Below are 19,417 nucleotides of genomic sequence, written 5' to 3' on the forward strand. Positions count from 1 at the left end.
TAAACATACTACTACTAGTAATACAATACATTATAAACACACTACTACTAGTAATACAATACATTATAAACACACTACTACTAGTAATACAATACATTATAAAACATACTACTACTAGTAATACAATACATTATAAAACATACTACTACTAGTAATACAATACATTATAAAACATACTACTACTAGTAATACAATACATTATAAAACATACTAATACTAGTAATACAATACATTATAAAACACATTATAAAACATACTACTACTAGCAATACAATACATTATAAAACACACTACTACTAGCAATACAATACATTATACAATATACTAATACTAGTAATACAATACATTATAAACCTACTACTACTAGTAATACAATACATTATAAAACACATTATAAAACATACTACTACTAGCAATACAATACATTATAAAACACACTACTACTAGCAATACAATACATTATACAATATACTAATACTAGTAATACAATACATTATAAAACATACTACTACTAGTAATACAATACATTATACAACATACTACTACTAGTAATACAACACATTATAAAACACATTATAAACATACTACTACTAGTAATACAATACATTATAAACATACTACTACTAGTAATACAATACATTATAAAACATACTAATACTAGTAATACAATACATTATACAACATACTACTACTAGTAATACAACGCATTATAAAACACATTATAAACATACTACTACTAGTAATACAACGCATTATAAAACACATTATAAACATACTACTACTAGTAATACAATACATTATAAACATACTACTACTAGTAATACAATACATTATAAACATACTTCTACTAGTAATACAATACATTATAAAACATATTACTACTAGTAATACAATACATTATAAACACACTACTACTAGTAATACAATACATTATAAAACATACATTATAAACATACTACTACTAGTAATACAATACATTATAAAACACACTACTACTAGTAATACAATACATTATAAACATACTACTACTAGTAATACAACACATTATAAAACACATTATAAACATACTACTACTAGTAATACAATACATTATAAAACACATTAAAAACATACTACTACTACTAATACAATACATTATAAACATACTACTACTAGTAATACAATACATTATAAAAACCTACTACTACTAGTAATACAACACATTATAAAACACATTATAAAACATACTACTACTAGTAATACAATACATTATAAAACACACTACTACTAGTAATACAATACATTATAAACACACTACTACTAGTAATACAATACATTATAAACATACTACTACTAGTAATACAATACATTATAAACATACTACTACTAGTAATACAACACATTATAAAACACATTATAAAACATACTACTACTAGTAATACAATACATTATAAACACACTACTACTAGTAATACAATACATTATAAACATACTACTACTAGTAATACAGTACATTATAAACATACTACTACTAGTAATACAATACATTATAAAACACATTATAAACATACTACTACTAGTAATACAATACATTATAAACATACTACTACTAGTAATACAATACATTATAAACATACTACTACTAGTAATACAATACATTATAAAACATACTACTACTAGTAATACAACACATGATAAAACACATTATAAACATACTACTACTAGTAATACAATACATTATAAAACATACTACTACTAGTAATACAATACATTATAAAACACACTACTACTAGTAATACAGTACATTATAAAACATACATTATAAACATACTACTACTAGTAATACAATACATTATAAAACATACTACTACTAGTAATACAATACATTATAAACATACTACTACTAGTAATACAATACATTATAAACATACTACTACTAGTAATACAATACATTATAAACACACTACTACTAGTAATACAATACATTATAAAACACACTACTACTAGTAATACAATACATTATAAACACACTACTACTAGTAATACAATACATTATAAACATACTACTACTAGTAATACAATACATTATAAACATAATACTACTAGTAATACAATACATTATAAACATACTACTACTAGTAATACAATACATTATAAAAACCTACTACTACTAGTAATACAACACATTATAAAACACATTATAAAACATACTACTACTAGTAATACAACACATTATAAAACACACTACTACTAGTAATACAGTACATTATAAAACATACATTATAAACATACTACTACTAGTAATACAATACATTATAAACATACTACTACTAGTAATACAATACATTATGAAACATACTACTACTAGTAATACAACACATTATAAACATACTACTACTAGTAATACAATACATTATAAAACATACTACTACTAGTAATACAATACATTATAAACATACTACTACTAGTAATACAATACATTATAAAACACACTACTACTAGTAATACAATACATTATAAAACACACTACTACTAGTAATACAATACATTATAAACATACTACTACTAGTAATATAATACATTATAAACATACTACTACTAGTAATACAATACATTATGAAACATACTACTACTAGTAATACAACACATTATAAACATACTACTACTAGTAATACAATACATTATAAAACATACTACTACTAGTAATACAATACATTATAAACATACTACTACTAGTAATACAATACATTATAAAACACACTACTACTAGTAATACAATACATTATAAAACACACTACTACTAGTAATACAATACATTATAAAACACACTACTACTAGTAATACAATACATTATAAACATACTACTACTAATAATACAATACATTATAAACATACTACTACTAGTAATACAATACATTATAAACATACTACTACTAGTAATACAATACATTATAAACATACTACTACTAGTAATACAATACATTATAAACATACTACTACTAGTAATACAATACATTATAAAACACATTATAAACACACTACTACTAGTAATACAATACATTATAAACATACTACTACTAGTAATACAATACATTATAAACACACTACTACTAGTAATACAGTACATTATAAACATACTACTACTAGTAATACAATACATTATAAACATACTACTACTAGTAATACAATACATTATAAAACACATTATAAACACACTACTACTAGTAATACAATACATTATAAACATACTACTACTAGTAATACAATACATTATAAACACACTACTACTGTAATACAGTACATTATAAAACATACATTATAAACATACTACTACTAGTAATACAATACATTATAAACACACTACTACTAGTAATACAATACATTATAAAACATACTACTACTAGTAATACAATACATTATAAACATACTACTACTAGTAATACAATACATTATAAAACATACTACTACTAGTAATACAACACATTATAAACATACTACTACTAGTAATACAATACATTATAAAACATACTACTACTAGTAATACAATACATTATAAACATACTACTACTAGTAATACAATACATTATAAAACACATTATAGAACATACTACTACTAGTAATACAATACATTATAAACACGCTACTACTAGTAATACAATACATTATAAACATACTACTACTAGTAATACAACACATTATAAAACATACGACTACTAGTAATACAATACATTATAAAACACATTATAAACATACTACTACTAGTAATACAATACATTATAAACATACTACTACTAGTAATACAACACATTATAAAACACATTATAAACATACTACTACTAGTAATACAATACATTATAAACATACTACTACTAGTAATACAATACATTATAAACATACTACTACTATTAATACAGTACATAATAAAACATACATTATAAACATACTACTACTAGTAATACAATACATTATAAACATACTACTACTAGTAATACAATACATTATAAAACACACTACTACTAGTAATACAGTACATTATAAAACATACATTATAAACATACTACTACTAGTAATACAATACATTATAAAACATACTACTACTAGTAATACAATACATTATAAACATACTACTACTAGTAATACAATACATCATAAACATACTACTACTAGTAATACAATACATTATAAACACACTACTACTAGTAATACAATACATTATAAAACACACTACTACTAGTAATACAATACATTATAAACACACTACTACTAGTAATACAATACATTATAAACATACTACTACTAGTAATACAATACATTATAAACATACTACTACTAGTAATACAATACATTATAAACATACTACTACTAGTAATACAATACATTATAAAAACCTACTACTACTAGTAATACAACACATTATAAAACACATTATAAAACATACTACTACTAGTAATACAACACATTATAAAACACACTACTACTAGTAATACAGTACATTATAAAACATACATTATAAACATACTACTACTAGTAATACAATACATTATAAACATACTACTACTAGTAATACAATACATTATGAAACATACTACTACTAGTAATACAACACATTATAAACATACTACTACTAGTAATACAATACATTATAAAACATACTACTACTAGTAATACAATACATTATAAACATACTACTACTAGTAATACAATACATTATAAAACACATTACTACTAGTAATACAATACATTATAAAACACACTACTACTAGTAATACAATACATTATAAAACACACTACTACTAGTAATACAATACATTATAAACATACTACTACTAGTAATACAATACATTATAAACATACTACTACTAGTAATACAATACATTATAAACATACTACTACTAGTAATACAATACATTATAAACATACTACTACTAGTAATACAATACATTATAAACATACTACTACTAGTAATACAATACATTATAAACATACTACTACTAGTAATACAATACATTATAAAAACCTACTACTACTAGTAATACAACACATTATAAAACACATTATAAAACATACTACTACTAGTAATACAACACATTATAAAACACACTACTACTAGTAATACAGTACATTATAAAACATACATTATAAACATACTACTACTAGTAATACAATACATTATAAACATACTACTACTAGTAATACAATACATTATGAAACATACTACTACTAGTAATACAACACATTATAAACATACTACTACTAGTAATACAATACATTATAAAACATACTACTACTAGTAATACAATACATTATAAACATACTACTACTAGTAATACAATACATTATAAAACACACTACTACTAGTAATACAATACATTATAAAACACACTACTACTAGTAATACAATACATTATAAAACACACTACTACTAGTAATACAATACATTATAAACATACTACTACTAGTAATACAATACATTATAAACATACTACTACTAGTAATACAATACATTATAAACATACTACTACTAGTAATACAATACATTATAAACATACTACTACTAGTAATACAATACATTATAAACATACTACTACTAGTAATACAATACATTATAAACATACTACTACTAGTAATACAATACATTATAAAACACATTATAAACACACTACTACTAGTAATACAATACATTATAAACATACTACTACTAGTAATACAATACATTATAAACACACTACTACTAGTAATACAGTACATTATAAACATACTACTACTAGTAATACAATACATTATAAACATACTACTACTAGTAATACAATACATTATAAAACACATTATAAACACACTACTACTAGTAATACAATACATTATAAACATACTACTACTAGTAATACAATACATTATAAACACACTACTACTAGTAATACAGTACATTATAAAACATACATTATAAACATACTACTACTAGTAATACAATACATTATAAACACACTACTACTAGTAATACAATACATTATAAAACATACTACTACTAGTAATACAATACATTATAAACATACTACTACTAGTAATACAATACATTATAAAACATACTACTACTAGTAATACAACACATTATAAACATACTACTACTAGTAATACAATACATTATAAAACATACTACTACTAGTAATACAATACATTATAAACATACTACTACTAGTAATACAATACATTATAAACATACTACTACTAGTAATACAATACATTATAAACATACTACTACTAGTAATACAATACATTATAAAACACATTATAGAACATACTACTACTAGTAATACAATACATTATAAACATACTACTACTAGTAATACAATACATTATAAACACACTACTACTAGTAATACAATACATTATAAACATACTACTACTAGTAATACAACACATTATAAAACATACGACTACTAGTAATACAATACATTATAAAACACATTATAAACATACTACTACTAGTAATACAATACATTATAAACATACTACTACTAGTAATACAACACATTATAAAACACATTATAAACATACTACTACTAGTAATACAATACATTATAAACATACTACTACTAGTAATACAATACATTATAAACATACTACTACTATTAATACAGTACATAATAAAACATACATTATAAACATACTACTACTAGTAATACAATACATTATAAACATACTACTACTAGTAATACAATACATTATAAAACACACTACTACTAGTAATACAACACATTATAAAACATACTACTACTAGTAATACAATACATTATAAACACACTACTACTAGTAATACAATACATTATAAACATACTACTACTAGTAATACAATACATTATAAACATACTACTACTAGTAATACAATACATTATAAAACACACTACTACTAGTAATACAATACATTATAAACACACTACTACTAGTAATACAATACATTATAAACATACGACTACTAGTAATACAATACATTATAAAACACATTATAAACATACTACTACTAGTAATACAATACATTATAAACATACTACTACTATTAATACAGTACATAATAAAACATACATTATAAACATACTACTACTAGTAATACAATACATTATAAAACACACTACTACTAGTAATACAACACATTATAAAACATACTACTACTAGTAATACAATACATTATAAAACATACTACTACTAGTAATACAATACATTATAAAACACACTACTACTAGTAATACAATATAAACATAATATAAACAATAAACAATATAAACATACTGTGCTGGCCGAGTGTCTGCGGGTTTTCGCTCCTGCCTTGATTAATGAAGTAAGGACACCGGTTGTCTGGGGATTAATTGAAAGGAGAAAAAACAAAACCTGCAGACACTGGGACCTCAATGGAATGAGTTGAAATCAGATTCAAATCAGTTCCACTGCTTTTTTTCCCATTCTCTCTTCTGATAAAGGACTGATTTATACCTGGGACACCAGGTGTGCTAATGATCAGGGACTGATTTAGACCTGGGACACCAGGTGTGTTAATGATCAGGGACTGATTTAGACCTGGGACATCAGGTGTGTTAATGATCAGGGACTGATTTAGACCTGGGACACCAGGTGTGTTAATGATCAGGGACTGATTTAGACCTGGGACACCAGGTGTGTTAATGATCAGGGACTGATTTAGACCTGGGACATCAGGTGTGTTAATGATCAGGGACTGATTTAGACCTGGGACACCAGGTGTGTTAATGATCAGGGACTGATTTAGACCTGGGACACCAGGTGTGCTAATGATCAGGGACTGATTTAGACCTGGGACACCAGGTGTGTTAATGATCAGGGACTGATTTAGACCTGGGACATCAGGTGTGTTAATGATCAGGGACTGATTTAGACCTGGGACACCAGGTGTGCTAATGATCAGGGACTGATTTAGACCTGGGACACCAGGTGTGTTAATGATCAGGGACTGATTTAGACCTGGGACATCAGGTGTGTTAATGATCAGGGACTGATTTAGACCTGGGACACCAGGTGTGTTAATGATCAGGGACTGATTTAGACCTGGGACACCAGGTGTGCTAATGATCAGGGACTGATTTAGACCTGGGACATCAGGTGTGTTAATGATCAGGGACTGATTTAGACCTGGGACACCAGGTGTGTTAATGATCAGGGACTGATTTAGACCTGGGACACCAGGTGTGTTAATGATCAGGGACTGATTTAGACCTGGGACACCAGGTGTGTTAATGATCAGGGACTGATTTAGACCTGGGACACCAGGTGTGTTAATGATCAGGGACTGATTTATACCTGGGACACCAGGTGTGTTAATGATCAGGGACTGACTGATTTATACCTGGGACACCAGGTGTGTTAATGATCAGGGACTGATTTAGACCTGGGACACCAGGTGTGTTAATGATCAGGGACTGATTTATACCTGGGACACCAGGTGTGTTAATGATCAGAGACTGATTTAGACCTGGGACACCAGGTGTGTTAATGATCAGGGACTGATTTATACCTGGGACACCAGGTGTGTTAATGATCAGGGACTGACTGATTTATACCTGGGACACCAGGTGTGTTAATGATCAGGGACTGATTTAGACCTGGGACACCAGGTGTGTTAATGATCAGGGACTGATTTAGACCTGGGACACCAGTTGAGAGTCATTCATTATCAGGTAGAACAGAGAACCAGCAGTACTCTGGACCTCGTAGGGTAAGATTCAAATGTAGATTGGTCGCCAGGTGGCAGGTAACCAGATGGCAGGTAACCAGGTGCCAGGTAACCAGGTGCCAGGTAGCCAGGTGGCAGGTAACCAGGTGCCAGGTAGCCAGATAACAGGTAACCAGATGCCAGGTAGCCAGATGGCAGGTAACCAGGTGCCAGGTAGCCAGATGGCAGGTAAACAGGTGCCAGGTAGCCAGATGGCAGGTAACCAGGTGCCAGGTAGCCAGATGGCAGGTAACCCAGCGGTTAGAGTAATCGAAAGGTTGCTCGTTTGAATCCTGAAGCCAACAAGGTGAGAAATCTGTCGATGTGCACTTGAGCAAGGCACCTAACCCTTAGTGCTCCAGGGGCACTGGACAACGGTGACCCTGGCCGTGACCCCACTCTCTGAGGGTTTCTCAGGGGGAGTTGGGATATGCAATAAACACGTGTATAATACACATTTGTTAAATACAGTTGAAGTCTGAAGTTTACATACACCTTAGCCAAATACATTCAAACTCAGTTTTTCACAATTCCTGACATTTAATCCTAGTACAAATTCCCTGTCTTAGGTCAGTTAGGATCACCACTTTATTTTAAGAATGTGAAATGTCAGAATAATAGTAGGGAGATTGATTTATTTCAGCATATTTCCAGTGGGTCAGAAGTTTACATACACTCAATTAGTATTTGGTAGCATTGCCTTTAAATTGTTTAACTTGGGTCAATCGTTTTGGGTAGCCTTCCACAAGCTTCCCACAATAAGTTGGGTGAATTTTGGCCCATTCCTCCTGACAGAGCTGGTGTAACTGAGTCAGGTTTATGGGCCTCCTTGCTCGCACAAGCTTTTTCAATTTCTGCCCAAAATGTTTCTATAGGATTGAGGTCAGGGCTTTGTGATGGCCATCTATTTTGTGAAGTGCACCAGTCCCTCCTGCAGCAAAGCACCCCCACAACATGATGCTGCCACCCCCGTGCTTCACGGTTGGGATGGTGTTCTTCGGCTTGCAAGCCTCCCTCTTTTTCCTCCAAACATAACGATGGTCATTATGGCCAAACAGTTCTATTTTTGTTTCATCAGACCAGAGGACATTTCTCCAAAAAGTACGATCTTTGTCCCCATGTGCAGTTACAAACCGTAGTCTGGCTTTTTTATGGCGGTTTTGGAGCTGTGGCTTCTTCCTTGCTGAGCGGCCTTTCAGGTTATGTCGATATAGGCCTTGTTTTACTGTGGATATAGATACTTTTGTACCTGTTTCCTCCAGCATCTTCACAAGGTCCTTTGCTGCTGTTCTGGGATTGATTTGTACTTTTCACACCAAAGTACGTTCATCTCTAGGAGACAGAACTCGTCTCCTTCCTGAGCGGTATGACGGCTGCGTGGTCCCATGGTGTTTATACTTGTGTACTATTGTTAGTACAGATGAAGGTGGTACATTCAGGCGTTTTCTTCTGAGATCTTGGCTGATTTCTTTTGATTTTCCCACGATGTCGACAAAGAGGCACTGAGTTTGAAGGTAGGCCTTGAAATACATCCACAGGTACACCTCCAATTGACTCAAATGGTGTCAATTAGCCTATCAGAAGCTTCTAAAGCCATGACATCATTTTCTGGAATTTTCCAAGCTGTTTTAAAGGCACAGTCAACTTAGTGTATGTAAACTTCTGACCCACTGGAATTCTGATACAGTGAATTATAAGTTAAATAATCTGTAAACAATTTTCGAAAAATTACTTGTGTCATGAACAAAGTAGATGTCCTAACCGACTTGCCAAGACTATAGTTTATCAACAAGAAATTTGTGGAGTGGTTGAAAAACGAGTTTTAATGACTCCAACCTGAGTGTATGTAAACTTCCGACTTCAACTGTAGGACAAATGTAAGCACTCATCAAATGATGTTTTTCTGTACCTTCCTGGGTACAGCTCCCAAACAGTCTCTCTCGTCACTACCATCCAGACAGTCCTCCTGGCCATCACAGTGCCACGTCTCGAAGATACACAGATTGGTGCCACAATGGAAGTTACCCGGCTGGCAGTCAAAACAGTTCTTCTCATCAGAACCGTCTGGGCACTGGAACGGATGAATGAATGAGAGATACTGCTGTATATTTATGATCAGCATGTTGTCTTCCTCAGTGTGAATATTATATTATATTGATCAGCATGTTGTCTTCCTCAGTGTGTAGATTATATTATATTATATTGATCAGTATGTTGTCTTCCTCAGTGTGTATATTATATTATATTGATCAGTATGTTGTCTTCCTCAGTGTGTAGATTAGATTGAGAATATGTTGGTAATGTTTGGTAGGCAGTACAGGCAGTTAACCCACTGTTCCTAGACAGTCATTGTAAATAAGAATATATTCTTAATTGCCCTATAAAAGGTTCAATAAAAAATAAATAAAATGAAAATGAAAAAATTCCTTCCTCTCTGGCAACTGGAATATTTGTATTCTATACTGGCTTCTTCTTTTCACTCTGCCAATTAGGTTAGTATTGTGGAGTAATTGTTTTAAAGTCAGCATTGGCCTCATGGTGAAATCCCTGAGTGGTTTCCTTCCTCTCTGGCTACTGAGTTAGGAAGGACGCCTGTGTCTTTGTAGTGACTGTGTGTATTGATACCCCATCCAAAGTGTAATTAATAACTTCACCATGCTCAAAGGTTGGTGAAATCTGTCGTTCTGCCCCTGAACAGGCAGTTAACCCACTGTTCCTAAGCCGTCATTGTAAATAATAATTTGTTCTTAACTGACTTGCCTAGTTAAATAAAGGTAAAATAAATAGGTACACCAGGTCCCATAATGCACTACATCTGACCAGGTCCCATAATGCACTACATCTGACCAGGTCCCATAATGCACTACATCTGACCAGGTCCCATAATGCACTACATCTGACCAGGTCCCATAATGCACTACATCTGACCAGGTCCCATAATGCACTACATCTGACCAGGTCCCATAATGCACTATCATCTTAACTGACTTGCCTAGTTAAATAAAGGTTAAATATATAAAATAAATATATATATATTATTTTTACGCCTCAACCTATAGGGGTCCTTCTCAGCGAGGCCTTGGAAAACCTCCCTGGTCTTTGTGGTTGAATCTGTGTTTGAAATGCACTGCTCGACTGAGGGACCTGACGGATAGTTGTATGTGTGGGGGTACAGAGATGAGGTAGTCATTCAAACATCATGTTAAACACTATTATTGCACACAGACTTATTATGTGACTTGTTAAGGACATTTTTTGCTCCTGAATTTATTTAGGCTTGCCATAACAAAGGGGTTGAATACTTATTGTCACGCCCTGACCGTAGAGATATTTTTATTCTCTATGTTTGGTTGGTTGGTGACTCGGGTGGGAAACTCTATGTTCTTTGTTTCTATGTTTTGGGTTCTCCATCAGGGACAGCTGTCTATCATTGTCTCTGATTGGGAATCAAACTTAGGCAGCCTTTTTCCTTTTGTATTTGTGGGTAGTTGTCTTCGTTAGGGGCATTATAGCCTAAGTAAGCTTCACGGTTGTGGGTAGTTGTCTTTGTCAGGGGCATTATAGTCTAAGTAAGCTTCATGGTTGTGGGTAGTTGTCTTTGTTAGGGGCATTATAGTCTAAGTAAGCTTCACGGTTGTGGGTAGTTGTCTTTGTTAGGGGCATTATAGTCTAAGTAAGCTTCACGGTTGTGGGTAGTTGTCTTTGTTAGGGGCATTATAGCCTAAGTAAGCTTCACGGTTGTGGGTAGTTGTCTTTGTTAGGGGCATTATAGCCTAAGTAAGCTTCACGGTTGTGGGTAGTTGTCTTTGTTAGGGGCATTATAGTCTAAGTAAGCTTCACGGTTGTGGGTAGTTGTCTTTGTTAGGGCCATTATAGTCTAAGTAAGCTTCACGGTTGTGGGTAGTTGTCTTTGTTAGGGCCATTATAGTCTAAGTAAGCTTCACGGTTGTGGGTAGTTGTCTTTGTTAGGGCCATTATAGTCTAAGTAAGCTTCACGGTTGTGTCCTTGTTCTGTTGGTGTTTATCAATAAAATAAATGTACCCTGCTGCACCTTGGTCCGGTCATTGCCACGGCAACGAGCGGGACACTTATTGACTCATTTCCACGACAACGAGCGGGACACTTATTGACTCATTTCCACGACAACGAGTGGGACACTAGTTGACTCATTTCCACGACAACGAGCGGGACACTTATTGACTCATTTCCACGACAACGAGCGGGACACTAGTTGACTCATTTCCACGACAACGAGCGGGACACTAGTTGACTCATTTCCACGACAACGAGCGGGACACTTATTGACTCATTTCCACGACAACGAGCGGGACACTTATTGACTCATTTCCACGGCAACGAGCGGGACACTTATTGACTCATTGCCACGGCAACGAGCGGGACACTTATTGACTCATTTCCACGACAACGAGCGGGACACTTATTGACTCATTTCCACGACAACGAGTGGGACACTAGTTGACTCATTTCCACGACAACGAGCGGGACACTTATTGACTCATTTCCACGACAACGAGCGGGACACTAGTTGACTCATTTCCACGACAACGAGCGGGACACTAGTTGACTCATTTCCACGACAACGAGCGGGACACTTATTGACTCATTTCCACGACAACGAGCGGGACACTTATTGACTCATTTCCACGACAACGAGCGGGACACTTATTGACTCATTGCCACGGCAACGAGCGGGACACTTATTGACTCATTTCCACGACAACGAGCGGGACACTAGTTGACTCATTTCCACGACAACGAGCGGGACACTTATTGACTCATTTCCACGACAACGAGCGGGACACTTATTGACTCATTTCCACGACAACGAGCGGGACACTTATTGACTCATTTCCACGACAACGAGCGGGACACTTATTGACTCATTTCCACGACAACGAGCGGGACACTTATTGACTCATTGCCACGGCAACGAGCGGGACACTTATTGACTCATTTCCACGACAACGAGCGGGACACTTATTGACTCATTGCCACGGCAACGAGCGGGACACTTATTGACTCATTTCCACGACAACGAGCGGGACACTAGTTGACTCATTTCCACGACAACGAGCGGGACACTTATTGACTCATTTCCACGACAACGAGCGGGACACTTATTGACTCATTTTCACGACAACGAGCGGGACACTTATTGACTCATTTCCACGACAACGAGCGGGACACTTATTGACTCATTTCCACGACAACGAGCGGGACACTTATTGACTCATTTCCACGACAACGAGCGGGACACTTATTGACTAATTTCCACGACAACGAGCGGGACACTTATTGACTCATTTCCACAACAACGAGCGGGACACTAGTTGACTCATTTCCACGACAAAGAGCGGGACACTTATTGACTCATTTCCACGACAACGAGCGGGACACTTATTGACTCATTTCCACGACAACGAGCGGGACACTTATTGACTCATTTCCACGACAACGAGCGGGACACTTATTGACTCATTTCCACGACAACGAGCGGGACACTTATTGACTCATTTCCACGACAACGAGCGGGACACTTATTGACTCATTTCCACGACAACGAGCGGGACACTTATCAAATCAAATCAAATTTTTATTTGTCACATACACATGGTTAGCAGATGTTAATGCGAGTGTAGCGAAATGCTTGTGCTTCTAGTTCCGACAATGCAGTAATAACAAGTAATCTAACTAACAATTCCAAAACTACTGTCTTGTACACAGTGTAAGGGGATAAAGAATATGTACATAAGGATATATGAATGAGTGATGGTACAGAGCAGCATAGGCAAGATACAGTAGATGGTATCGAGTACAGTATGTGCAAATGAGATGAGTATGTAAACAAAGTGGCATAGTTTAAAGTGGCTAGTGATACATGTATTACATAAGGATACAGTCGATGATATAGAGTACAGTATATACGTATGCATATGAGATGAATAATGTAGGGTAAGTAACATTATATAAGGTAGCATTGTTTAAAGTGGCTAGTGATATATTTACATCATTTCCCATCAATTCCCATTATTAAAGTGGCTGGAGTTGAGTCAGTGTCAGTGTGTTGGCAGCAGCCACTCAGTGTTAGTGGTGGCTGTTTAACAGTCTGATGGCCTTGAGATAGAAGTTGTTTTTCAGTCTCTCGGTCCCAGCTTTGATGCACCTGTACTGACCTCGCCTTCTGGATGATAGCGGGGTGAACAGGCAGTGGCTCGGGTGGTTGATGTCCTTGATGATCTTTATGGCCTTCCTGTGACATCGGGTGGTGTAGGTGTCCTGGAGGGCAGGTAGTTTGCCCCCGGTGATGCGTTGTGCAGACCTCACTACCCTCTGGAGAGCCTTACGGTTGAGGGCGGTGCAGTTGCCATACCAGGCGGTGATACAGCCCGCCAGGATGCTCTCGATTGTGCATCTGTAGAAGTTTGTGAGTGCTTTTGGTGACAATTTCTTCAGCCTCCTGAGGTTGAAGAGGCGCTGCTGAGCCTTCTACATGATGCTGTCTGTGTGAGTGGACCAATTCAGTTTGTCTGTGATGTGTATGCCGAGGAACTTAAAACTTGCTACCCTCTCCACTACTGTTCCATCGATGTGGATAGGGGGGTGTTCCCTCTACTGTTTCCTGAAGTCCACAATCATCTCCTTAGTTTTGTTGACGTTGAGTGTGAGGTTATTTTCCTGACACCACACTCCGAGGGCCCTCACCTCCTCCCTGTAGGCCGTCTCGTCGTTGTTGGTAATCAAGCCTACCACTGTTGTGTCGTCCGCAAACTTGATGATTGAGTTGGAGGCGTGCGTGGCCACGCAGTCGTGGGTGAACAGGGAGTACAGGAGAGGGCTCAGAACGCACCCTTGTGGGGCCCCAGTGTTGAGGATCAGCGGGGAGGAGATGTTGTTGCCTACCCTCACCACCTGGGGGCGGCCCGTCAGGAAGTCCAGTACCCAGTTGCACAGGGCGGGGTCGAGACCCAGGGTCTCGAGCTTGATGACGAGCTTGGAGGGTACTATGGTGTTGAATGCCGAGCTGTAGTCGATGAACAGCATTCTCACTTAGGTATTCCTCTTGTCTAGATGGGTTAGGGCAGTGTGCAGTGTGGTTGAGATTGCATCGTCTGTGGACCTATTTGGGCGGTAAGCAAATTGGAGTGGGTCTAGGGTGTCAGGTAGGGTGGAGGTGATATGGTCCTTGACTAGTCTCTCAAAGCACTTCATGAGTACGGATGTGAGTGCTACGGGGCGGTAGTCGTTTAGCTCAGTTACCTTAGCTTTCTTGGGAACAGGAACAATGGTGGCCCTCTTGAAGCATGTGGGAACAGCAGACTGGTATAGGGATTGATTGAATATGTCCGTAAACACACCGGCCAGCTGGTCTGCGCATGCTCTGAGGGCGCGGCTGGGGATGCCGTCTGGGCCTGCAGCCTTGCGAGGGTTAACACGTTTAAATGTCTTACTCACCTCGGCTGCATTGAAGGAGAGACCGCATGTTTTCGTTGCAGGCCGTGTCAGTGGCACTGTATCGTCCTCAAAGCGGGCAAAAAAGTTATTTAGTCTGCCTGGGAGCAAGACATCCTGGTCCGTGACTGGGCTGGATTTCTTCATGTAGTCCGTGATTGACTGTAGACCCTGCCACATGCCTCTTGTGTCTGAGCCGTTGAATTGAGATTCTACTTTGTCTCTGTACTGGCGCTTAGCTTGTTTGATAGCCTTGCGGAGGGAATAGCTGCACTGTTTGTATTCGGTCATGTTACCAGACACCTTGCCCTGATTAAAAGCAGTGGTTCGCGCTTTCAGTTTCACACGAATGCTGCCATCAATCCACGGTTTCTGGTTAGGGAATGTTTTAATCGTTGCTATGGGAACGACATCTTCAACGCACGTTCTAATGAACTCGCACACCGAATCAGCGTATTCGTCAATGTTGTTATCTGACGCAATACGAAACATCTCCCAGTCCACGTGATGGAAGCAGTCTTGGAGTGTGGAGTCAGCTTGGTCGGACCAGCGTTGGACAGACCTCAGCGTGGGAGCCTCTTGTTTTAGTTTCTGTCTGTAGGCAGGGATCAACAAAATGGAGTCGTGGTCAGCTTTTCCGAAAGGGGGGCGGGGCAGGGCCTTATATGCGTCGCGGAAGTTAGAGTAACAATGATCCAAGGTCTTTCCACCCCTGGTTGCGCAATCGATATGCTGATAAAATTTAGGGAGTCTTGTTTTCAGATTAGCCTTGTTAAAATCCCCAGCTACAATCAATGCAGCCTCCGGATAAATCGTTTCCAGTTTGCAGAGAGTTAAATAAAGTTCATTCAGAGCCATCGATGTGTCTGCTTGGGGGGGGATATATACGGCTGTGATTATAATCGAAGAGAATTCTCTTGGTAGATAATGCGGTCTACATTTGATTGTGAGGAATTCTAAATCAGGTGAACAGAAGGATTTGAGTTCCTGTATGTTTCTTTCATCACACCATGTCACGTTGGCCATGAGGCATATGCCCCCGCCCCTCTTCTTACCAGAAAGATGTTTGTTTCTGTCAGCGCGATGCGTGGAGAAACCCGTTGGCTGCACCGCTTCGGATAGAGTCTCTCCAGTGAGCAATGTTTCAGTGAAGCAAAGGACGTTACAGTCTCTGATGTCCCTCTGGAATGCTACCCTTGCTCGGATTTCATCAACCTTGTTGTCAAGAGACTGGACATTGGCAAGAAGAATGCTAGGGAGTGGTGCACGGTGTGCCCGTCTCCGGAGTCTGACCAGAAGACCGCCTCGTTTCCCTCTCTTTCGGAGTCGTTTTTTTGGGTCGCTGCATAGGATCCACTCCGTTGTCCTGTTTGTAAGGCAGAACACAGGATCCGCGTCGCGAAAAACATATTCTTGGTCGTACTGATGGTGAGTTGACGCTGATCTTATATTCAGTAGTTCTTCTCGACTGTATGTAATGAAACCTAAGATGACCTGGGGTACTAATGTAAGAAATAACACGTAAAAAAACAAAAAACTGCATAGTTTCCTAGGAACGCGAAGTGAGGCGGCCATCTCTGTCGGCGCCGGAAGTACAATTGACTCATTTCCACGACAACGAGCGGGACACTTATTGACTCATTTCCACGACAACGAGCGGGACACTTATTGACTCATTTCCACGACAACGAGCGGGACACTTATTGACTCATTTCCACGACAACGAGCTGGACACTTATTGACTCATTTCTACGACAACGAGCGGGACACTTATTGACTCATTTCCACGACAACGAGCGGGACACTAGTTGACTCATTTCCACGACAACGAGCGGGACACTTATTGACTCATTTCCACGACAACGAGCGGGACACTAGTTGACTCATTTCCACGACAACGAGCGGGACACTTATTGACTAATTTCCACGACAACGAGCGGGACACTTATTGACTCATTTCCACGACAACGAGCGGGACACTTATTGACTCATTTCCACGACAACGAGCGGGACACTTATTGACTAATTTCCACGACAACGAGCGGGACACTTATTGACTCATTTCCACGACAACGAGCGGGACACTTATTGACTCATTTCCACGACAACGAGCGGGACACTAGTTGACTCATTTCCACGACAACGAGCGGGACACTTATTGACTCATTTCCACGACAACGAGCGGGACACTTATTGACTCATTGCCACGGCAACGAGCGGGACACTTATTGACTCATTTCCACGACAACGAGCGGGACACTTATTGACTCATTTCCACGACAACGAGCGGGACACTAGTTGACTCATTTCCACGACAACGAGCGGGACACTTATTGACTCATTTCCACGACAACGAGCGGGACACTTATTGACTCATTGCCACGGCAACGAGCGGGACACTTATTGACTCATTTCCACGACAACGAGCGGGACACTTATTGACTCATTGCCACGGCAACGAGCGGGACACTTATTGACTCAAGGCATTTCAGCTTTTCTTTTTTTATTAATTTGTAAACATTTAGAAAAAACGTAATTCCACTTTGACATTATGGGGTATTGTGGGTAGGCCAGTAAAACAACATCTAAATGTAATACATTTTAAATTCAGGCTGTAACACAACAACATGTCAAGGGGTGCTGTAACGGCAGATTTCCTCTTCGTCTGATGAAGAGGAAGGGTCGGACCAAGATGCAGCGAGGGAAGTGTTCATGACGATTTATTAAAAATGAAATGAACACTGAAATACAAAACAATAAACGATGTGATGAAAACCTGAAACAGTGAAACCCAGTACCGTGTGACGACAAACACCCACAAACCAACAGTGAAACAGAACCGTGTGGCGACAAACACCCACAAACCAACAGTGAAACCCAGTACCGTGTGGCGACAAACACCCACAAACCAACAGTGAAACAGAACCGTGTGGCGACAAACACCCACAAACCAACAGTGAAACAGTACCGTGTGGCGACAAACACCCACAAACCAACAGTGAAACAGAACCGTGTGGCGAACAAACACCCACAAACAAACAGTGAAACCCAGGCTACCTAAGTATGATTCTCAATCAGAGACAACTAACGACACCTGCCTCTGACTGAGAACCATACTAGGCCGAACTTAAAACCCAAACATAGAAAAACACACATAGACTGCCCACCCAACTCACGCCCTGACCATACTAAATAAATACAAAACAAAGGAAATAAAGGTCAGAACGTGACAG

At 37.0% G+C, this 19,417-nt stretch overlaps 1 protein-coding gene across 1 annotated transcript in view; it reads right to left on the reverse strand.

Moving 5' to 3' along the window:
• The window catches only part of LOC139412271 (low-density lipoprotein receptor-related protein 3-like), a 71,459-nt gene that overhangs the window by 9,549 nt on the left and 42,493 nt on the right, over positions 1–19,417 (reverse strand). Inside the window, exon 8 of the mRNA XM_071159112.1 lies at positions 10,623–10,784. Coding sequence (XP_071015213.1) covers positions 10,623–10,784 — 162 coding nt within the window. The remainder of the gene's footprint in view (positions 1–10,622; positions 10,785–19,417) is intronic.

The sequence above is a fragment of the Oncorhynchus clarkii genome, chromosome 6 (assembly GCF_045791955.1).
Source record: "Oncorhynchus clarkii lewisi isolate Uvic-CL-2024 chromosome 6, UVic_Ocla_1.0, whole genome shotgun sequence".
In the NCBI taxonomy this organism is placed as follows: Eukaryota; Metazoa; Chordata; class Actinopteri; order Salmoniformes; family Salmonidae; genus Oncorhynchus; species Oncorhynchus clarkii.